The sequence below is a fragment of the Carcharodon carcharias genome, chromosome 2 (assembly GCF_017639515.1).
Source record: "Carcharodon carcharias isolate sCarCar2 chromosome 2, sCarCar2.pri, whole genome shotgun sequence".
In the NCBI taxonomy this organism is placed as follows: Eukaryota; Metazoa; Chordata; class Chondrichthyes; order Lamniformes; family Lamnidae; genus Carcharodon; species Carcharodon carcharias.
The window spans coordinates 110,762,499-110,786,015 of record NC_054468.1 but is presented as its reverse complement, the minus strand read 5'-3'; the positions used below and the strand labels follow the sequence as shown (position 1 = coordinate 110,786,015).

The window sequence follows — 23,517 nt, the reverse complement described above, 5'->3', positions numbered from 1 at the left end:
GAATTTGTTTGTTGGGGGGTGGGAGGGGTGTTGCTTACTGGACAGGAGTTCAAGTGTCTGTTTGGAAAGTGAGCAGACATTCCGCCCCCTGTACTGAATCCGAAGCAAACCCGACTGGGCATCTGGGGGACATTCTGCAAACGAAAGCGGTGTTGCAAAATCCACCCCTTTCGTGAGCCAAACGACCTCAAATCTCAACGGCGGGAGAGCTTCTCCCTCGCTCCGTGACCGGGATGGCTGGACGAAAACCGAAATGGGCAGAGAGAGAGAGAGAGGAAGTGCACGTGTTTACAGGGGGTTCTGTGTGTTGTCTTTCAGGCGGAGTGAAAGTGCCCCCCCCCCCCCCCACCCTTAAACCAGCTTATATTTCAACTCTTTCTTGGACTCGAACTCAAGTTCTGTCGAAGGGTCATGAGGACTCGAAACGTCAACTCTTTTCTTCTCCGCCGATGCTGCCAGACCTGCTGAGTTTTTCCAGTTAATTCTATTTTTGTTTCGGAGTGAAAGTGGGACGGAAGTTCCAGTGGCCGGGACTTCAGTCGCCAGTGGGGTGGTAGGGGTGGGGTTACATTTGGCACCGGGACAGTAACCACTCAAATCACTTACATCACAGTCCCCACTTCCTTCCGTCTCCAATCCATTTAAATCTGAGCGAGCTGCGGGTTGTTGGGACTTGAAACGTTTGAGCTGCTGCATCCTGAAGCCCTGGAGTAGTAAGATACACAAGACACACGGACAGAGAGAGAGGGAGGATGTTGTTCCTGCGCTTGTGCCTGAGCCTTCTGCTGTCCCTGGGACTTTCGGAGGGGAAGACCCCGCAGCAAGAGTTGGAGGAGACAGTGCCCACTGTGTGTGTGCCCACCGTGTGTTACAGTGTGCAGCGGCAGCGCAGGAAGTTTAACATGGCCAGGAACTTGTGCAAAAGCGGCGGCGGAGACGCCATGACCGTCGGCTCCACCGTAGCCGCCGAGGCCATCTCGGTCCTCCTCCGGAGCGGCGGCGACACCCCGCTCAGCCAAAAGTTCTGGATCGGCTTGCAGCTCCAGCAGAAGTCGTGCCCCGTGAATGACAGCCTCCTGCGGGGCTACCGCTGGGTGGACGGCCAGACGGGCAGCGATTACAGCAAGTGGGGGGCGGCGTCCCCGGCGTGCGGACCCCGCTGCGTCACCGTGTCCGGCAGCGGGGCTTGGGCGGACCGGCCGTGCAACGAGAAGGCGGACGGGGTGCTGTGCGAGTACCGGTACCCGGGCAGCTGCCGGGGCATCCGCCCGGGCAATGGCACCGTCACCTACAGCACCCCCTTCGGCACCAACAGCAGCCAGCTCTCCGAGCTGCCCCCGGGCACCCTGGCGTGGGTGGAGCCCTGGGGGCTGCGCTTCCAGTGCTCAGGTGACACCTGGGCATGGCAGCCCCTCGGCCACCCCACCCCCTGGCGCTGCCAGTTGGAGAACGGGGGCTGCCAGCACAAGTGCGAGGAGGCCCTGGCGGGCAGCCCGCAGTGCAGCTGCCAGCCCGGGTACCAGCTGAGCCGGGACGGGCACAGCTGCCAGCCCTTCGACCTGTGCCAGGAAGCGGGGTGCCAGCACCGCTGCATCGTGCAGGAGGGCTCCCCTTACTGCTTGTGCCGGGACGGCTACCAGCTGGACGCCACGGGCAAGGGCTGCGTCGACGTGGACGAGTGCCAGCAGAAACCATGCGAGCAAAGGTGTGTAAACAGCCCGGGTAACTTCAGCTGCGAGTGCCTGCCTGGTTACCAGCTCACCAGCGACAACAAGTGCAATGACATTAACGAGTGTATCACATCACCGTGTGCCCAGAAGTGTGCCAACACTGATGGAAGTTTTCAATGTTACTGTGGAAGGGGATATGAAACTGACCCTGCTGATCCCACAATGTGTGTGTTCTATTGTCAGACTAACACAGAATTCTGCGATGCCAGGTGTACAGGGGATGAGTGTTACTGCCCCGAGGGTTATCTACTTGACGACCGTATTAACAAATGCCAAGACGTCAATGAGTGTGAGTCCGGCTACTGCGACGGAGAATGCACCAACACTTTCGGGAGCTACAAGTGCGATTGTAAAGAGAGCTTTGAGCTTCAGGAGGATGGTGTCCACTGCGAGAGTGAAGGTTCAGGCACGGTGGAAAGTCTCGTCACTCCACCCCCCAGTCATCCAAGCAGGGCTGGCCTCTCTCTCGGGGTTGTCCTGGGCAGCATTTTTGCCATCGCCGTTTTGACCCTGGTGCTTGCCGGCCTGGGGCACCACCTGCTCGCCAAGCGGAGCAAATGGAAGGCATCAAGTGCCTACAAACTTGCCAACCAGGACGTCGATCTCAGGCAGGTCACCTCTGCAGAGGAGCACAAATGTCAACCCTCAGAGAAACTCAATGTGGTGACCTGAGGACGCTTGTGGTGTCTGTGGGGTGGGGGGGAGGTGGGGTGGAAGGGGAGGGGGAAAAACATTTACATAGGCAAACAAGCCATTATATGAAGATGGTAGAGGAAAAACAAACCATGATTCGAAGTTATGACAAACATAAGTGAAGCTGCAGGCTGTCGGAACGTTCGTGAGGTTCCCACCTCTGAACCTCAACAGGCACTCATTATATTCCTCTGTGGGATGGTCTTACCCAAAAGCCAACCCATTTTAAACAAGGTTCCTGCTTGAACTTCAGCCATCGCCATGGAGTTTGCCCAGTTTGTGGGAGTCAACTGCAGATCGAACTGCATTTGGATATACACTGTTTCCTCCCAGCTGACTGCTTATGGGTGCCCTGGCCATGCAGGTTAAGAGCAGCCCAGACAAACTGAGCCAAGAATTGAGGAGGACCCAGTGGACTAAGTATCTATCTGTTCATTTGAAGTGGGTTGTGCTGCAGGCTTTGAAACAACAATGACAACTGAGGTATTGTTGAATGCTGGCCACCTTTCAGAATTCACTGTACATATCAGACCCAAGTACAGGAGTTAAAAGAAGCATGTTCTCACCACGTAACTGCCAAGCCCAAAGATCAAGGTGGTGAAGTAAAAGCAAGTCAGGCGATGTTTTCTTAAACAGTTTTGAGGAGGACTATTAAAAAAAACAGTTAAAAATAAAGAGTGCGTGCATGCTATCGGCAGCTTGAGTGAAAGGCTGCAACTCAAAACTTGTTCAGTTCAATGGTTCTCAAACTGGGGTGTATGGGCTGTTGAGTGTTCACAGAGACCTTCAAGAGGGCAGCAGTGCAGAGCTGGCCCACAGGTAGGCAATGTGGGTGTGTGCCCATCCAGGCCACCATGGTCAAAAGTAAGCGAGTGTGTGGTGGCTGGAGTCTTGGTCTGATGACCTCCACTACCCCTCCCCGCCCAACTCAGTGGTCCTGCTCCTCTCTGACTGCTGAACTAATGCATTCTCTGTGCTCCTGCTCTCTCTGTGCTTCTGCCTGCTCTGTCTGTGCTTCTGCTCTCTCTCTCTCTCTCTCTGTGCTCCTGCTCTCTCTGTGCTCCTGCCCGCTCAGTGCTTCTGTTCTCTCTCTGTGCTCCTGTTCGACTCCTGCTCTCTCTGTGCTCCTGCTCCCTCTGTGCCCCTGCTCTCTCTCTGTGCTCCTGCTCTCTCTGTGCTCCTGCTCTCTCTGTGCTCCTGCTGTCTCCCCGTGCTCCTGCTCTCTCTCTGCTCCTGGTGTCTCACTGTGCTGCTGCTCTCTCTCTGTGCTCCTGTTGTCTCTCTGTGCTCCTGTTGTCTCTCTGTGCTCCTGTTGTCTCTCTGTGCTCCTGTTGTCTCTCTGTGCTCCTGTTGTCTCTCTGTGCTCCTGTTGTCTCTCTGTGCTCCTGTTGTCTCTCTGTGCTCCTGTTGTCTCTGTGCTCCTGTTGTCTCTCTGTGCTCCTGCTGTCTCCCCGTGCTCCTGCTCTCTCTCTGCTCCTGGTGTCTCACTGTGCTGCTGCTCTCTCTCTGTGCTCCTGTTGTCTCTCTGTGCTCCTGTTGTCTCTCTGTGCTCCTGTTGTCTCTCTGTGCTCCTGTTGTCTCTCTGTTCTCCTGTTGTCTCTCTGTTCTCCTGTTGTCTCTCTGTGCTCCTGTTGTCTCTCTGTGCTCCTGTTGTCTCTCTGTGCTCCTGTTGTCTCTGTGCTCCTGTTGTCTCTCCGTGCTCCTGCTTTCTCTCCGTGCTCCAGTCCTCTATATGCTCCTTCTCTTCTCTGTTCCCCTAGTGATTTATCTGTGTTCTGCTCTGCACTAAGAAGCAGGTATACCCATCTTACTCATACTTGTAAGTAAATATGTGGTTCTTAAAAAAATGTAAAGCACTTGTGCAGCACTTCAGTATTATGGGTGTTAGATAGTACTGTAATTTAGATGGGGAGGTCTGTGATTACTAATTAATTACTAATCCATTTGAAAATGAGTCGTTCAGCCAAAAAGTTTGAGAACCACTGTTTTAATCAATATACTTTCCAAATTTGTCCATTAGTTTTCTACCCAAAATGACAAGAAATTATTTTATCCATCCGAAATCACATTAGATCAGCACTCAGACACTAGTTTGTCCTTAGCATTAGATTGAAGAATAATTTGTACAGCTGGACGTTTTCCAGTGACTATTCCTGTGCATTCATAAAGGGAATTGAAAGATGACAACCTGTACATTTATATTTATTACGTTTTTAAAATATCTGTATAACCATTTTAAAGCCTTTTTTCACATCTGTATTCATTTGTAAAATAAAAACTAAAGACGTCTCTTTTTGAACTGAATTATATTGCATACTTTTTTAAATAAAAATGTTTGAAATCATTTTGGGAAAAAATACTGTCCTTCTGACTTCTCAGTTGCAAAAACTGGATTTGACAATATTTCCAGAGTTGTAGAAAAGTTGCCAAATTTTAAGGTACTTGGAGTTCTGCCAAGCTTCCCAGCATGTAAGATGTCTGGATTAAATACCATATTGATGTTCATTTTGATAGACAAGGCCAGTGATCTCCAGTGAGATATAACAGAAAACCTGAGAAATAAGAATGATAAGAAATCCAAAACCAAAAAGAAAATGAAGATTTAATGAGTAGAACGCTGAAGTGGAATTCTTGGAGAAATTGTTGAAGAGGAGCCAATGAATAAATGTGATGCAAAGCATTTGTTATTATAAGTGAGGTTAAAGAAAGAACTATATTGACTTAGTGCCTTTCATGACCTCAGTACATTCCACATTCCAGCCAGTGCAGTACTTTAGATGTGTAACCACTGTTATAACATAGGATACATAACAGCCAATTTGTACACAACAGCCAATTTGTACACAGCAAGGTCTCATTAACAGCAATGAGATAATAGCCAGATACAGTAAATCTTCACAAAGTTGTCGTTGCATTTCTGAAAAATTGTGACTTTAAGGCAATCATAGGAATCAATGTTAATGTTGAAGTTAGGTTCCTTCAGACATTTCTTGCCTGCAAAGACCAATGTACAGGTTTAAATACTGTACTGTACATGTGAAGTACTGTAAATTCCTAGCTGAAATAACTTGCAAAATAAAATAACTCAGTAAATATAAAAGAAATACCATACAGTTAGGTACTTTAGGACCTTTCTCAGCAGAAATGGAAACATGAAAAGTTGAATTGCTATATGTTCCTAAATGCCTACGTTCATAAATGAAATAACCTTTACAGTAAAATAAATTTTAAAATATTAAAGAAGCCCCAGGACTTTAGTGCTCACTCAAAGCAGGAAGCAGAGCTGGGGGAGGAGGAGTAGCTGAAGAAATCTCCAGTAGTGGCAACAGGCACCAGGGGTTTTTAGGGTAAGAAGAGGGTGGGAATGGGAGCTGGAGAGAAGAAGGACTTCAGCACTGAGGAAAAGGATAGGAGCTGGAGTGAGGGCTGGCAGCAAGGGCCAGAGTGAGGCTGGGATCAAGGGTGGGAGCAAGGCTGGCAGTAAGGGGCTTCAGCACTGACAGCAGGAGTGGGAGCGGGAGCAAGAGTGGGGAGAAAAGCAGCAGCTAAAGAAGTCCCCGATGGTGGCAATGGACACAAGGGACTTTAAAAGGAAGGATGGAGGATGGGAACAGAGCCAGAGGAAGAGGGACTTCAGCACTGAGGGCAGGAGTGGTAACGCTGGGGAACAGGTCATGAGCACATGCAGGCCACAGAACAGGAAGCCTGTGGCAAAAGATATTAAAGTGAAACTTGCCACTTTAAGTGGATGTATTGTCACTAATTTATTAATGACATTAAAGTGAAACAATGTTAACTGAGTCAACATTGAACGGGGACTTCTATTTTTAGCAATGTTGATTGAGGGCTTAATATTGGCTGATGTGCCTCCAAAATGATGGATCATTTACAATCATCTGAGAGGGCAAGCTAAGGTCTCAGTTTAATATCTCAAAGATGGCATTTTCAAAAGTGCAGCGTTCTCTCATTGCTACCTTAGAGCATTAGCCTATTAATGCCCGCATGTCTCATGAAATGTGACTTCAACTCACAAGCTTGCCACTCAGAAATGAGAATGCTAGCGGTGTAATATGGTTGACAATAATGCCGGAGTATATTCTAAAATTCTTGCAGTGGTGTTTGCTGGCCCCAGCCAGCGCAGTTGTGGGATAGATCAGTAGCTTCATTGTCCCCAACAAGGAGAAATATCAACCAAGATACATACTTCCATCAATGTCAGAAAGTGCACATTCGTGGAGATAAAGTGAGAATAGGCTCAAGCTTAGTTATAGTAGTCATTGCTTAAGGTCATCTTATGGACTTATATCCTATGGTGTTTAGCAGACTGTGAGGTGATCTCATTGGAACATTTACAATTCTGAGGGAGCTTGGCAGCTGAGAGGTTGACTTCCCTGGCTGGAGAGTCTAGAACTAAGCGGCATAGTTTCAAAATAAGGGGTCAGCCATTTTGGACTGAGATAAAGAAAAATATCTTCACTCAGAATCTTTCGAATTCTCTACGCCAGGGAGCTGTGGATGCTCAGTCGGTGAGTTTATTTGAGGCTGAGATTGATAAATATTTGGACTCTAGTGGAATCAAGAAATATGGGGATTGAGCAGGATAATTGAGCTGAAGTCAAGTCAGTCATGATCTTACTAAATGGCGGGAGCAGGCTCAAGCTGCCAAATAGCCTATTCTTACCTCCGTTTCTTATGTTCTTAAGTTCATTATGAGTAGTGCCAAAGGATTGCTGGCAACCATGGAGCTATGCAATTCAGTGGGAGCAAATTTCCTTGACTTCCTAGCCTCTTCCCCTTCTTTGTACACTTTACATTCTTATGAAATTCCCATCACACCACTGCCCCAAGATACCCACCACCCCCCCCACCCCCACCCCTACCACCCCCATCGCACCCCACAGTTTACCTTGGTATTGCATAGTTGAAACATGAAGGGCTTTTCAAGTTTTAGCGCTTGAATTAAGTGAGTACTTGTGCAAGAACACCGTACATGTGTACTCTCAAACACAGAGCATTCCAGACATGCTGATGTGCAGTAATACTGGAAATAGGAACTGGCTGTAGAGAGTGAGATGGTGGAGGCAACAACAGTCATTTTATTAACTTGGGTGGGCTGGACAATTTGGGGAAGTACATAGGAAACTTGCTTCCAACTGATCCATAACCTTTTCTTATTTTGACGATCTGATTCAGGTCCTTGCCCCTCAGTCTTTATATTCTGCAGTTAAAATAACTTCAGTCACTGTCCTATGTAGCTTAGTGTCCTCGGGCCCGATACCATTCGAATCACTTCAATGTAGCCCACTATATGTGCAAGTGCTTTGAGATGTTCCTGAGAAAATTGATAGATGCTTTATATATGTAATTATAGTTAATTCAGTCTTTTTCTGAACTTTTTGTGGACACCAAAAGCAGTTTTTCATGTCGTTAATAGTGAAAACATCAGCACTGGAGGATTAATAATTATGGTACATGTCTTAGCTTCTCGTCTTGCACCCATCAGAATGCTGCAAGAATGCCAATATAAGGGGAAAGCAATAAGTTATACTGCATGTGAAGAGAATGATTATTGGTTGGCAAGTGGCATTGGCATAGAGAATACATCATTGATGGTAGTTAACTGTCAGTCACCATCAATGGTGCATTTTCCATGGCAACACCACTTTCCAACTGACCAGCACTCTCTTCACATACAGTATAAATCGTTGTTTTCTCTTAGATTGGGGTTCTTATGAAGTATCCTGATGAGTGCAAGATGAAAAGCTTCGACATGTCTCTTTTTTCAGCAATACTCAAGTTCTGTACTACCAAACGACTAATGATACAAAGTTAGAGCAGGTTTACTGAGGAGTGCAGCTAACAGTTAGGGCTAACACATTCAGAGCTGGTTAATAAAAGTACAAACCTACATCCTCTTACTGCAAGTGAAAGTTCTTTAACTGATACAAGGTTTGGGAACCCAGCTGTACTGTTAGCTCCCGTGCCAATCTTTGGAAAGGGAAAACAGAACATTTTGCAAGGGCGCTTGCAAACAAAGAAAGGGCTTTTCTCATTGACATTCAAACAACTGAGATTTTAACCTTAATGGAGAGCTAGCTATCCTGTCATATCTCTGTTAGCATTAAGAAGCTTGAAAGAACTTTGGAAAGTTAGTTTCAAAATTAACTAAGTTTCACACTTTTGGCAATTATGGACCAACCCTGCTGCAAGCGTTTATGGTTGTCATTGCTCCCTGTCAATGCTCCTCCAATTGCGATTTGTACAAGGTCAACTGTTGCCATGGAAATACATCTAGCAATGAGTCAATTAACTGCCTTACAAAAGAAAGTGGTGGAAAGAAATATTGCAAGAGTTTTGAGAAAGATTGTTTTTAACTGTTGCAGTTGTACTGCAAACATTGCAAAATTAAATTGAAGATCTCATGTTACTTATGGTCATGAACTCACATACAGATTGCAAAATAGAAGCTTCGTCTTAATAGAATTATTTAGTTTAAGGATTGTGCAAAATACCAGCAAAATCACATTTTGAGGTAGTATAAATTGGGTATTAATATCATTGCTATTTTCACATTGTTATTGCTTGCAAAACCATAGAACCATAGAACCACAGAAAAGTTACACCACAGAAGCCCATCTTGTCCATGCCAGCCCGAGGACACCCAGGTGCCCTTTCTAATCCCACCTTCCTGCACCCGGCCCATAGACCTGCAGATAACAGCACTTTAGGTGCAGATCCAGGTACTTTTTAAAAGAGTTTAGAGTTTCTGCCTCTACCACCTGGCAGCGAATGCCAGACACTCACCACCCCCTGGGTAAAAAAGTTCTTCCTCATGTCCCCCCTGCACCTTCTGCCACTTATCTTGAATCTATGTCCCCTGGTTCTAGAATTCTCCATCAAGGGAAACAATTTTATCATGTCCACTCTATCTATTCCCCTCATAATTTTGTACACCTCAATCAAGTCACCTCTCAGCCTTCTTTGTTCTAAGGAAAATAACCCCAACCCATCCAATCTCTCCTCGTAGCTACACTTTTCTAACCCTGACACCATTCTTGTAACCTCCTCTGCACTCTCTCTAGAGCTATTACGTCCTTCCTGTAATGTGGTGACCAGAACTGCACACAATACTCCAGTTGTGGCCTCACCAGTGTTTTATACAATTCCAAAATTATATCCTTACTTTTATATTCTATACCTCTGCCAATGAAGGAGAGCATTCCATATGCCTTCTTTACAACCTTGTCTGCTTGAACTGCTGCCTTCAGGGACCTGTGTACTTGTACGCCAAGATCTCTCACTTCATCTACCCCTCTTAGTATATTCCCATTTATTGTGTAATCCCTGCAACTGTTTGACCTCCCTAAATGTAAGACCTCACACTTCTCTATGTTAAAATCCATCTGCCACTTTACCGCCCACTCCACCAACCCATTTGTATTGTTTTGGAGATTATGGCTATCCTCTACACTATCCACTACTCGGCCAAGCTTTGTGTCACCTGCAAATTTCCCAATTGTACCCCCCATGTTCGTGTCCAAATCATTAATATATAACACAAACAGCAAGGGTCCCAACACTGAGCCCTGAGAAACACCACTTGAGACAACTTTCCATTCGCAAGGACATCCATCAGCCATTACCCTTTGTCTCCCGTTACGAAGCCAACCTTTTACCCAGTTTGCTACATTACCCTGAATCCCATGGGCTTTTACTTTCCTGACCAATCTGCCGTGTGGGACCTTGTGAAATGCCTTGCTAAAATCCATGTACACAACGTCCACTGCACTACCTTCATCAACTCTTCTTGTCACTTCCTCAAAGAATTCAATCAAATTTGTGAGGCAAGATCTTCCTTTAACAAATCCATGCTGACCATCCCTGACTAGTCCATGCCTTTCCACATGACAGTTAATCCTATCTCTCAGGATTGATTCTACTAATTTGCTCACCACCGATGTAAAACTAACTGGCCTATAATTGTTTGGCATTTCCTTTGATCCCTTTTTAAACAATGGAACTACGTTTGCATTTCTCCAGTCCTCCGGTATCTTCCCTGTATCTAGTGAAGATTGGAAAATCATCCTCAGAGCATCTGCTATCTCCTCCCTGACTTCCTTCAGCAGCCTCGGAAACAATCCATCTGGCCCTGGTGACTTATCAACTTTCAAGGATTTCAACCTTTCGAGTACTCTCTCTTTATGGTTATCCCGTTCAATATCTCACAGTGTTCTTCCTGGACTACTATATCTACATCCTCCCTTTCCTTTGTAAACACGGAGACAAAATATTAATTCAAACCCCTTCCCACAGCCTTTGCATCTACACACAAGTTTCTATCTTCATCTCTGATAGGTCCCACTTTTTCCTTAACTAACATTTTAGCATTAATGTATTGGTAAAACACTGTTTCAAACGTGATTTCATCCACGTTGAAAAACAGATTTCAATAGCTTTCCATTCACCTGACAGAAAGTATTAATATTTTGGAGGGATAATTAACTGTCTTCTGTCAGAAATTTGATAATACAAATGGAGCCATTGTCTGTCAGAATACACAGTCATTGAAAAAAATTGTCAACAAAGGTGATTCTCATCATCATTATCTTTTAGTTCTTCAGTTGCCAGAAATTTGGCAGCAGAAAATATTCCTTTGTGTTAATGGTGCCAACACACTGCAGAGTAAAAACAAGATATATAATAAGACAAAGATAACAAATTGAGTTGTTAACACCCACCAGCAAGAGATACCATCACATTGTATGCTAGCTGCTGCTATTTCACATAAAATCATTATGCTGTTCTTTAAGATTGCATCCACAGTTTCACTGGATATAACAAGTGCACAAAATTCTTTTATGCTTATGATGCCATTCACACATAGTGACCAAGAAGGAAGCTTGCCCAGCCCCTCGCCCTCCACTCACATGAGGCTGCCATGGCCGGCTCGAAATTAATTTATGACTGGAAATAGATAAACAAAAAAATGTTATCTTTTATTTCCATTCTTATTGCATAGATAAAGTGGCAGCAGTTTAATATAATGAGCTAGATATTAGAGGGACATTATTTGCTCCAAATTTTGCCAGCACTTTATATTTTACTTTAAATCACATTTCCGCAAGTTGATTATTATAAAATTCAAACCAATGTGATGGAGAACATAATGGCAAACCACATTGATGTTGAAATACTCTGTAGAAAGTGTTGTTCATTTAGATTCCTTGCAATGATTCATTAGCCCTGGAAATGTGGGGGAAATCAGCCATATTACCCCCTCTCTTGATCACTATTGAGTGACTTCTGTTAGAAATGCAAGTATGTGAATCTCAGGTGAAGCTCGGGTTCAAATCACCTGTGATGCCTTCTAAGGTTGAATACCCCACTAACACTCTGGCTAGGCTCACACATGGGCTGGGATTTGTTGATGTGGCGGTGACCCCGATGACAGGGCAGAAAATCAGGGGCAACCATGCTTTGGCTGTTTGAGGGAGCCCCCACTGGATTTTATCTCTATCAGGCAGCTAATGAGCTGCTGTGAGGTTCCCTTCCCCTTAAGAGACAAGATCCCACCTCCAAGAGCTGCTTTCCAATTGGCACTTAACTGGCTCAGTTGGCCGCTGGGTGGGAAGGTCCATCTGCCACCTTCCCCATTGCTGGCAAAACACAATGGCAACAGGAAGGCAACAGGCATGACACCCACTGCGCTCCCTCAGGATTCTTTGGCCCCACCTACACCCCCACCTATCCTGCTCCTGTAGGCCCTGTAAAACCAAGACAATGATTGCCAAAACTAGAGCTGTCAGTGGTTTGGCTCTGTTTAGCTCACTCCTGGGATGGCACAGCTGAGATCAACTGTTCACCATGTGGGGACTCACATCCTATCTCACCACCAAAGAGTTCCAATGTACTGCATCAACATGTCCCTGAGATTGACATCACACATGACAACTCTCAGTCTACAAATGTAAGGATAAATTGTGTCATGTGTGTTCCCAGAATAGAATGATGTGCATGTCAGAGAATCACAGAAGCACTCTCCATGACTTTGCATCAATGAATATAAAATTGCAGGTATTACAAATGCATTTTACTGATATGCGCTCTCAAAAATGAATAAGACATCCAGGGGAATGTGCCTGTGATTTCCCAATGTACACTCCTCATGACAGGTCACATCGTAAAAGCACTCATACAAATTATATTACAGTGCTGAAACTGCATAGCAGTTAGCGGGCAAATCACTTATTGTACTTTATTGTAGTTTTATTAGAATTTGGGAGTGGAAAACACCAATGGGAACAAACTTTTCAGATTTCAAGAACAATCCTACATCTTTTGAAATATTAAAATTCTTATTACATAGATGATGTGACAGCAGTTTGGTGCTTTGAGCTAGTTTTTAGAGGAACATTATTCACGCCAGCACTTGATCATTTACTTTAAATTACATTTCTGCAAGTTGATTATTCTAAGATTCAAATTAATGCAAAGGAGAACATAATGGTAAGTCACGTCATGTTGAAATACTTTGTAGAAAGTGTTTTTGCTCACTCAGATTCCTTGTACTGGTTCCTTCGCTCTGGAGGGATTGGGGAAAATCAGCCTTGTTGCTCTCTCTTGATCACTATTGAGTGAACTCTGATAGAAATGCAAATATGTGCATCTTGGATGAAGCTAGGGTTCAAATCAGCTGTGATACCCTTGCTCTACTGGCATACATGGATTTCAACCATTACACCTCTGACAATACAGTGCTTCTCAGTACTGCATTGAAGTGTCAGCTTGGCATACCTTCAAATCCCTGACAGCAGCATTGCTGCTGCTAGCATCCACAGCCTTTTGATTTAGATGTAAGACTGCTACCAAATGTGTCGAATCAGCAGCATCAAAACTTACCAACTCCACTCACTAACTTAACGGTATACATTATTAGAAGGACTGACGCCACAGAGTGCCCTTCATTTTTATGCTTTTGATATATAAAGCAGGGATCCCATAGAAATGACTGCCTTGTTTACTTCACAGTTATTATCCATTTAAAGAATGTGCCCTACTATTCTTTACTGTTTGCTATTGTTACTGAATACCAGATAGTATATTTATAGGTAGAAAAGAAAGAGAAATTGAGACTGTTTCTGCAGCCACCTTTTATTATTTGTGATGATTGTCCAACAGAAAGAATTATATTGATTAATAACCTGCAAGATACTTTGCCTTTCAGAATCTTTCACAACCTATGTTTCAAAATAAATAATGGTTAACTCTTGTTTGAAACCCATGACTTAACCTATCAAATGAAGGAGCTGAGAGCAATTTAGAAACATTGACTGCATTTGTTTTTATCTCAAACTTTTTAAATTAATCAAGTTTTACCAACATATTTACTTGAACCACATACACAGTATGAACTACACATATGCTAAGACTGTAAATTATGTCATTTTCCCAGGTAATATGCAACAATTGTATTACATTTTAATGCAAACACTGAAATCAAAAAGGAAAAGTCAAAATCTTCTACGATGCTCAAGTAATTATTCCTTCACATTTCTATATAAAGCAGGAAAATGAACAAAATAAATTAACCTTTGAATCAGAAATAGACACAACTCAGTATATGTGCAATGGCACAATTTTAGTATTTGCAATTTAGCTCTCTAGGTTAACAAAAGTGTCTTGAGAAATGAGTACAACCTAATGAATTCGGTGTGCAACAAGCTAATAAAGGAAGGCTTGCATTTATATAATGTCTTTCATAACCTTGGGATGCCCCAATGTGCTTTACTGCCAATTAAGTACTTTTGAAGTGTAGTCACTGTTATAATATAGGAAATGTGGCAACCAATTTGTACACAGCAAGGTTGCACTAACGGCAAGAGATGATGACAGCATAATCCATTTTTGTGGTGTTGATTGAGTGATATACATTAGCCAGGACATCAGGATTAGCTCCTGTGCTCTTCTTTGGAGTCACATCATGGGATCTTTTATGTTAACTTGAGAGGGCCTTAATTTAACACCTCATCAGAAGGACAACACTTCCAATGCTCATTATGTAATGGACCAGAATGTCAGCTTAGATTTTTATACAAAGGTGTCTGGAGTGGGACTGGAACCCACACTTTCTGTCTCAATAGGCAAACATCCAAACCACGGAACCACCACTAATGCTCTACAGCTAGCAAAATCTCCATTTATATTATCACAACGAATTGATTTCCTATGTGGTGAGTCATGGAACTTAAAAGTATATATAATAGATAATGTATACTGTAGTACATATTTATAAATCTTCTATTTTCCTTTGCTCACCCACTTAATCTACATATCTCTATTAATCTCATAGTGAGTGGGAAAAATTTTCAACTCTCTCCTCTGACTTTACATTCCATCCATGATCAATGTGCACATGTTCTTGAAAGATATTTTGTTGCCCAATAAAATGTAATTTTACTTTAAGTAAGTAACTCTTCCATTAACTAGCCAAGTTAAGGTTCAGCCTTGACCCAGTGGTAGTGCTCTCACATCTAAACTGGAAGGCCAAGTGTTTAAGCCCCACTCCATAGATGTGCAGCAGGTATTCTAGGCTGGCACTTCAGTGAGCACTGAGGGCATGCTGCACTGTCAAAGGCGTTGCCTTTTGGATGAGCCATGAAACCAAGGCTCAGTTTGCTCTTCCGGTGCACGTTCAGATCCCAAGGCACTTTTTGAAGAAAGGCAGAGACGTCTCTCTAACATCTGTCACGGAACAGCAAAATCGGATGACCTTGTCATTTATTTAATTGCTGCTGCGGGATGTTGCTGTTCGCAATCTAGCTGACTTGTTCCCCTACAACAGTGACTACACTTCTAAAGCAGGCAGGTGGCTGTAAAGGATTTTGGAATGACCCAATGTTGTCCTGATACGAATAAGTTAGCTGTTTGTACAGTAACATAACAAGCAGCAATTCCTACTCCGTTGTGTCACTCAACACCCAATCTGCACTTTTATTTTTAAATGCAACTTTGTATAAGGGTGCAATGGTTCTCTTTAGGATTAGCAATAAGTCAAATGTGGAGATTTTGTTTATGACAGCCAATAATGAACCTTTAAGCTGAATATCATTACATTTTGACTAACAGCTGCAGATATGAAAACTATCTTTTCAAGTCTGGGTGAAAGTACAGTACATCATAAAGGCTAACCTTTCTCTCCCACCCCAGCATATTTTGTGCTCACATCAAATGTTGCCTTCAGTTCACTCACTCCATGTTACCTCATTTTAACTGTCTAATTACATGTTATAATTTCTGAACTTTGTACACATCTTTAAGCTGACACATTGTAGGGACACTCTTCTGCTTTTCATCCTCAAAACAATATATATTTTTATTGAAATGGAGACACTTTGATGTGATAAAGCTGTCAACCTTCAGAATTGCCCACTCTGTACTTTGAATATTAAAAGATCACAGAGACACACTGAGTGTGTGACGCTGTGACTACAATGTTAGAGGTGAGGTACGGTGATATGTGAGAACATGGCTTTCACCATAGTCCACCATTTGACATAATCGAGCAATGACCCACCTTGACTGGCGAAATTGTGGAATAGTACAGACTATGACCTGTTTTGGTGAAGTATGCACTGCCCATTTGGAGGCCATTCCCCTGTCTTTCAAACAAGTTTTGACATGCGTATAACACAAAAAGACAACCGGTGAACTATTCTTACAACCATTCCAATTTTGATCTTGTGTGCAGTCAATATTGCGGGCTTCCTGCTTAGACAGTAGAATGCACTCCGTCAGCCCCGTCACTTCGATATACAGATCGGTGCTATAGCAACAACTAGACTTCATTCAGCGTACAGCATTTAGTGATTGTGCCTTGGGATCGAACCTCGGAACTGTGTGGTTCCTCTTACTGGTGTGCCTGGTCTATCTTGCAGAGACTATCTTGAGAGCTCAATTAAATTTGATGGACAGCGACACTAGGTTAATTCCTTAACAGTGGAACGCCAGGTTGTCGATGCAGCCCACTTTAATGGTTGGCGAGAGAGAGAAAGACACATTGGGAAGGCAACAAGGGGCACACTGTATTAACTACTGGACACTAACCACTATAATCTGATGCTTACAGTTGTAACAATGATGATGAACGCGACAATAATTGACTAATCGTTAGTAAAATATATTTAAGCTGTTTTCTTTTTTTTTAAAAAAAGTCAAGAGGTAATATAATAGTTCTGTATATATTTATAACATGGTTGTTCTTGAAGTGCAAGTACCGTTCCTGTAAACGGGGTCAGAGGCAATGTGTTCTGGCTGAAAATCCAGCGGATTGCAAGCCTTGCTCTTTAGGGCAGTAGCGTAATAGTCCACCGGCTCCTCGGTGCCGTTCTCCAGCCAGCGAAAGCACAAAATCCTCTGGAAGGACCTCTTGAAATTGTCTGAGAGGAAGCCGTAGAGGATGGGGTTGGCACAGCTGTTGGCATAGCTGAGGATCACGCACAGGTGGGTGACCGTGGTGTCCAGCCGGGACAGAAAGACATTGGCCAGCTGCACCACGTAGAAGGGCATCCAGCAAATGACAAAGACGGTCACCACCATGAGGACCATGCGGGTGATCTTCTTCTCGGAGCGCCGGCGCTGCTGCCAACCGGCCTTGAGGGCCACCACCCTCATCTTGAGGATGATGAGGACGTAGCAGAGGCAGATGGCGAAGACGGGGATGAGGAAGCCCAGGAGGAAGGTGTAGATAACAAAAGCCACCGACCAGGAGGGCTGGGGCCAGAGGAAGTTGCAGACGACGCCGCCGTCCTCGGTGGGAGCGATGCCAGCGAAGATGATGATGGGCAGGATGACAATGAGGGAGAGGACCCAGACGCAGAGGTTGATGATCTTGGCCACGGTGGGTCTCCTGTACCTGGCCGCCTTGATGGGGTGGACCACGGCCACGTACCTGTCCACACTCAGCACGGTGAGGCAGAAGACACTGGTGAATTGGTTGATGCCATCCACGCTCAGCACCGTCCGGCACATGAGCGAACCGAAGGGCCACCGCTGGAGAGCGGCCGAAGCCGATAGGAAGGGGACGCTCAGCATGAAGAGCTCGTCCGCTATCGCCAGGTTGAGGATGTAGATGTTGGTGGCTGTTTTCATCTTGCCGTAGCGGAGGATGACGAAGATGACCATGGAGTTGCCGACCAGCCCGATCAGGCACACGATGGCGTAAATGAACTGGATGACCACCATCCTGGCGTCCCTCTCCTCCTGCAGAGAGCCCAGGGAGTAGTTGGAGGGCAAATCCGTGACCAAGTCCGACTGGTTCCAAAAACTGCCCCAGGCTGTCATGTCCCCATCCGAAGGCAGCTGCAGCTTGCGCGTGTTCATCTCTATCCAAAATGTTCCACTTCCCTTCCCCCGTTTTAAAACAAGATTTCAAAGAAGATCCCTCCTGTTTTTCCCCTCTCCCCCCCCCCCCACCCTGTTTACCCTGCCCCCACCCCTCCCCTCCGCCTCCACACTTATCCCCCTCTTTAAGCAGCCAGCAATCTGAGGCAGGCTAAGCTCAGGGTGATAAGAGGCACCGCGGATAGCATACTGTGTATATGTGTGTGTGTGTGTGTGTGGCGTGCAGTGCGGCTGCTAGGCTGTGTCTCTCTCTCCCTCACTGCTGTTCCTTAAATGCCAAGACCTGGGGAATGAATAATTGTCAGCGAATTACCTACAACCCTGCGTCATCCACTCAACTATATACCGCCTTGAATCATAGGTTTTAAAGCTGTCCGTGCAGAGGTTCGATAAATACAGTCCTCTTCCTTTGTTTTATTAAAACAAAAGGCTACACCAATGTAAAACGATTCTAAAAGCGCCGGAGAGGCGAAGGTCGAACTTCGAGCTCGGCTAATTTCATGACAGGTTTTAAAATAGCTGTTGACTGCATTGTTTCAAATACCTCAGTACAAGTCCCAGAGTATGTACAGAGGTTGCTACAAAGTGGATGCATTGGTGATCATTTTCCAAAATTCTTTATAGATTCTGGAATGGTTCCTGAAGATTAGGAGGTAGCAAGTTTCACCCCGCTATTTAAGAAGGGAGGGAGAGAGAGAAAAGCGGGAGCTACAGGCCTGTTAGCCTTACATCAGTTGCAGGAAAAATGTTAGAATCTATTATAAAGAATGGGGAAAATGGATACTTGTATAATCATAATCCGATTGGAGGTAGTCAGCATGGATTTGCGATTGGGAAATCGTGTTTGATGAACTTGGAGTTTTTTGAGGATGTTACTAACAAAATTCATCAAGGAGAATCGATGGACGTAGTATACTTGAATTTGCAGAGGCTTTTGATTAAGTCCCCCACGGGAGGTTGATTATCAAAGTAAAGACACATGGGACAGGAGGCAATACACTGGCATGGATTAAGGATTGATTAACAGGCAGAAAGCAGAGAGTAAGAATAAACTGGTCATTCTCATGTTGGCAGGCTGTGACTAGTGGGGTACTGCAAGGATCAGTACTTGGGCCCCAGCTGTTCACAATATATATCAATGATTTGGATGTGGGGACCAAATTTGATATTTCCAAGTTCGTGGATGATACAAAGCTAGGTGGGAATGTGTGTTGTGAGGAAGATATAAAGCAGCAGGATTTGGCCAGATTTAGTGAGTGGGCAAGAACATGGCAGATGGATTATAATGTGGAAAAATGTGAAGTTATCCACCTTAGAAGAAGGAACAGATGTGCAGAGTATTTCCTAAATTGTAAGAGATTAGAAAGTGTAGATGTACGAAGGGACCTGGGTGTCCTTGTCCATAAGTCACTGAAAGCTAACATGCATTTACAGCAGCAATTAGCAAGGCTAATTGGATATTAGCCTTTATCACAAGAGGATTTGAGTACAGGAATAGTAAAGTTTTGTTTCAATTGCATGGAAGCTTGGTTAGACCGCACCTGGAGTACTGTGTGCAGTTTTGGTCCCCTTACCTCAGAAAGGATATTATTGCCATAGAGGGAGTGCAACGTAAGTTCACCAGACTTGTTCCAGGGATGGCAGGGCTGTCTTATGAAGAGAGATTGGGGAAACTGGGCCTGTATTCTCTAGAGTTTCGAAGAGTGAGAGGTGATCTCATTGAAACCTACCAAATACTTAAAGGAATAGACAAGCTAGGTACAGGTAAGATGTTTCCCCTGGTTGGGGAGTCTAGAATCAGGGGACAAATTTCAAAATAAGGGGGAAGCCACTTAAGACCGAGATGAGGAGAAATTTCTTCATTCAGAGGGATGTGAATCTTTGGAATTCTCTAAATATGCTCAGTGACGGAGCTTACACGTCCCTCTCGGGTAGCAATTGACAGATTTCTGATTAACAATTACGGAAAGAGTTATGAGGATATTGTGGATAAAAGGCTTGGCGTGTTCAGTCAGCCATGATCTTATTGAATAGTGGAGCAGGATTGATGGGCTGAATGGCCTTCTCCTGTTCCTGTGTTCCTAAATATTCACACTGAATTTCATTTAAAAAAATGTACCCAGCACACCAATCTGACCCATTGGAATATTAAATGCCAGACAAGACTGGAAATAGGGATCCAGACTTCTCAAGAATATTGTCACAGAGTCAGAACGACACAGAAGGAGGCCATTTGGCTCACCGATTGCATGCCATCCCTCTTGCATCTCCAGTGGACACACAGCACTTGGCGCCCATTCTGTTCACTGAAACTTTCCCTGCCTCCACTCACTTGTGTTTAACCTCAGCCTATTCGAGGTTTCTTGTTTCGAAGAAGTCACTCCTGAATTCGGAATGAATGCTCAACCTCAGTTGGAATTTATTACACTTTCTCAATTAAAATGCCTTTTGCAGCTGAAATGCTATCGGAGGAGGTATGGGATTGGGGGAGATTCAGTAGTTGAAAGCCTTGTGAGGGACCAGTGTAGCGCAGACAATCAAGGGCGTCGTTCATGGAAATGAAGCAAATATCCATCAAAAGCACTTCAAAGTACCAATGCCACTCTCAGCCAAGTTTCCCCTGGTGCTATTTTTGATATGTCCCATTTGGTGTCTGTGTCTCTCATTCAATACTCAAACAGGGGTTCCTCTACTATTCTGTGACTACTGTAGACATGTGTTGGAGGCAGCTCCCCAAACCTTTCCCCTCCACACTCCACCCACCCAACCTGCTCCCTGGGAAGAACCTCCCAGGCAACAGGCAGAGCTTGGATGGAAAGCTAACTTCCCCTGCAGCTCCATGTGTCTTTCCCAAAAAGATTTGGAGAGGAACCAGTGAAGGCAGTGGGTGGTGTGGGTGCTAGAGGGGGATAGGGTGTGGTTGGTGGAGGGGTGGGGTTGGGGTTAGAGAAGGAACAAACATTGTCTGCAACTCCTACCAGCTAGCTCAAACAGCATACTAAATTTCAGCCAGGGCTTTTTGGATGTCTGAGGATTTCCCACTGTCGATGATGAAACCTTCAGCAGCACCTCCCAAACTCACGGCCTCTACCGCCTCTAGAAGGACAAGGGCAGCAGGCACATGGGAACATCACCACTCCAGTTCCCCTCAAAGCCACACACCATCTTGACTTGGAAATATATCACTGTTCTTTCACTGTCGCTGGGTCAAAACCCTGGAGCTCCCTTCCTAACAGCACTGTGGGTGTACCTACAGCAGTTCAAGAAGGCAGCTCACCACCACTTTCGCAAGGGCAATTAGGGATGGGCAATGAGTGCTGGCCCAGCCAGCGATGCCCACATCCCATGAAAGAGTGAAAAAGAAGTCAGCTAGTGGGCTGTGTGTGTAATAAATGGAGGGTTTCATTAAAGAGAATTGAGATGGGGAGAGATCCCTGGACATATGAACACTGGAATAGTTCACGTACAGCCCAATATCATGCAATATAATGGTAAATATAATTACAATCGAGTTCTCCAAGCCCTAGATATTAATATTATAATTTCATCATTAAAAGCCCCTGAGGTACTGCCAGCTCCATGTCCTGGTTTTGGATTAAAAACCTTCATCTCCTGTTTAGATTAGGGATTCATATAAATTATTTTAGAAAGAGGATTAACAGAAGCCTTGGCCTCAATTTCTTTTTTTTTTGAAAAAAACTGATGAGTTCAAGTGCGATCTGATTTTTCACACCAATCATAAACCTTAACAAAAAAAAAGCTTCCAAGATGTGTGATTTCAGTGAAAATGAACCAATTAATTATAGCAAAGAAGTATCAGCCAATTGTTGTGCGGCTGCAGTAACCATGCATGCCAAATGCCAGCTTTTTACAGTGAGCATTTTACCCTGTAACAGGCTATGAAATAAACTAGAACTAGAAAAGTATAATTAGGATTGGAAGCTGACAGCATGTTGGACAGTGGCTGGGAGGGTCTGTGAGCCATTTTTCTTGAGCCCTGCTAGTTGCAGACACCACCTTTGAGATGGAATGAGAGTGTGTCAGGGTTACAGTTACTTTGTATTGCCTGCTCCCCATGGATACATATCAAATAAGCTACTAAATTGCAGCTTCCTAAAACTTTTCATTTTCCTGACATGGAATATGGCTTGCTCTTATCTAAGGTGGAAATGATTTTCTTCAATACTGGGCCCAGGCATTTATTTTAAATAACCAAGTTTTGCCCTGGTGTTAACTGGCTTTCCTTCACCATCCCTGTCACTGCGGTTTTGGCATTACCAAAGTTGGACATAAATAAAGTTAAGGTTGGAATGGTGTTAAGGGTGTACTTATGAGGAAAGGATTGACGGGCTGGGCTTCTTTACTCTAAAAAAAAGGATGAGGGGGTGACCTAATAATGGTTTTTAAAATTATGAAAGGTTTTGATCAAATGGATGCGGGGAGAATGTTTCCTCTTGTGGGGAAGAGCAACACTAGTGACCGTCAATGTAAGACAGCCACCATGAAATCCAATAGAGGATTCAGAAGAATCTTCTTCACTCAAAGGGTGGTGAGACTGTGGAACTCGCTACAACAGATTGAAGTGTCTGGTATAGTTGCATGCCTGGGTAGGTGGTAGCATAGTGGTATTGTCACTGGGCTGGTAATCTAGCAACCCAGGGTAATAATCTGGTGTCCTGGATTCAAATCCCACCACTATAGATGGTGAGTTAAAAGTCTGATGACCATGAAACCATTGCTGATTAATGTAAAAACCCATCTAATCCCCTTTAGGGAAGGAAACCTACTGTCCTTACCTGGTCTGGCCTACATGCAAATCCAGACCCACAGCAATGTGGTTAGTTCTCAAATGTTGCAAAACAAGGGCAATTAGCGATTGGCAATGAATGCTGGCCTAGCTAGAGGGGCACACATCCTTTGAATGCTGGACAAGCAGAGAAGGGATCAGAGAGTTACAATGATACGTTTAGATGAGGAAAGGTGAGAGGAGGCTTAAGTGGAGCTTTAATGGCCTCTTTTTGTTGTATATATAACAATTTTCCTACAATCTGCTTGCGTGTCGTGGATCATTGAAGTTTTGCGGAGTGAGCCACAGTGCCTAATTATGCTCAATAACTTAGAAAGTTGTTTATTTACGCATGCTTTGTTGAGGTGTCTTTGTTACCAGATGGAGCATAGACCATCTGTGTTTGAGCAGTCAACATGCACTGAGAAATGTCAGTAATGACATAAGACCATAAGACATTGGAGCAGAAATTAGGCCATTCGGCCCATTGAGCCTGCTCCGCCATTCAATCATGGCTGATAAGTTTTTCAACCCCATTCTCCCGCTTTCTCCTCATAACCTTTGATCCCCTTACCAATCAAGAACCTATCTTTCTCGGTCTTAAATACACTCAATGACCTGGCCTCCACAGTCTTCTTTGGCAATGAATTCTCTGGCTAAAGAAGTTTCTCCTCATCTCTGTTCTAAAAGGTCTTCCCTTTACTCTGAGGCTGTGAACTCGGGTCCTAGTCTCTCCTACTAATGGAAACATCTTCCCCATGTCCACTCTATCCAGGCCTCTCAGTATTCTGTAAGTTTTAATCAGATCCCCCCTCATCCTTCTAAACTCCATCGAGTATAGACCCAGAATCCTCAAACGTTCCTCATATGTTAAGCCTTTCATTCCTGGGATCATTCTTGTGAACATCC

General features: G+C 44.4%; 2 protein-coding genes across 2 annotated transcripts; one reads left to right on the top strand and one right to left on the bottom strand.

Annotated features, from left to right (window-relative positions):
* The first annotated feature begins 600 nt into the window (after positions 1-600).
* Positions 601-2,427, top strand: LOC121286932 (thrombomodulin-like). Its single transcript, XM_041204235.1, has one exon. The coding sequence runs from the start codon at positions 753-755 to the stop codon at positions 2,400-2,402; it is 1,650 nt and encodes a 549-aa protein (XP_041060169.1). The 5' UTR covers positions 601-752; the 3' UTR covers positions 2,403-2,427.
* A 14,237-nt stretch (positions 2,428-16,664) lies between these two features.
* Positions 16,665-17,801, bottom strand: LOC121287969 (somatostatin receptor type 1-like). The gene has a single exon (XM_041206148.1). It carries the CDS (start codon positions 17,799-17,801, stop codon positions 16,665-16,667), a length of 1,137 nt encoding a protein of 378 aa, XP_041062082.1.
* Between the last annotated feature and the right edge of the window lie 5,716 nt (positions 17,802-23,517).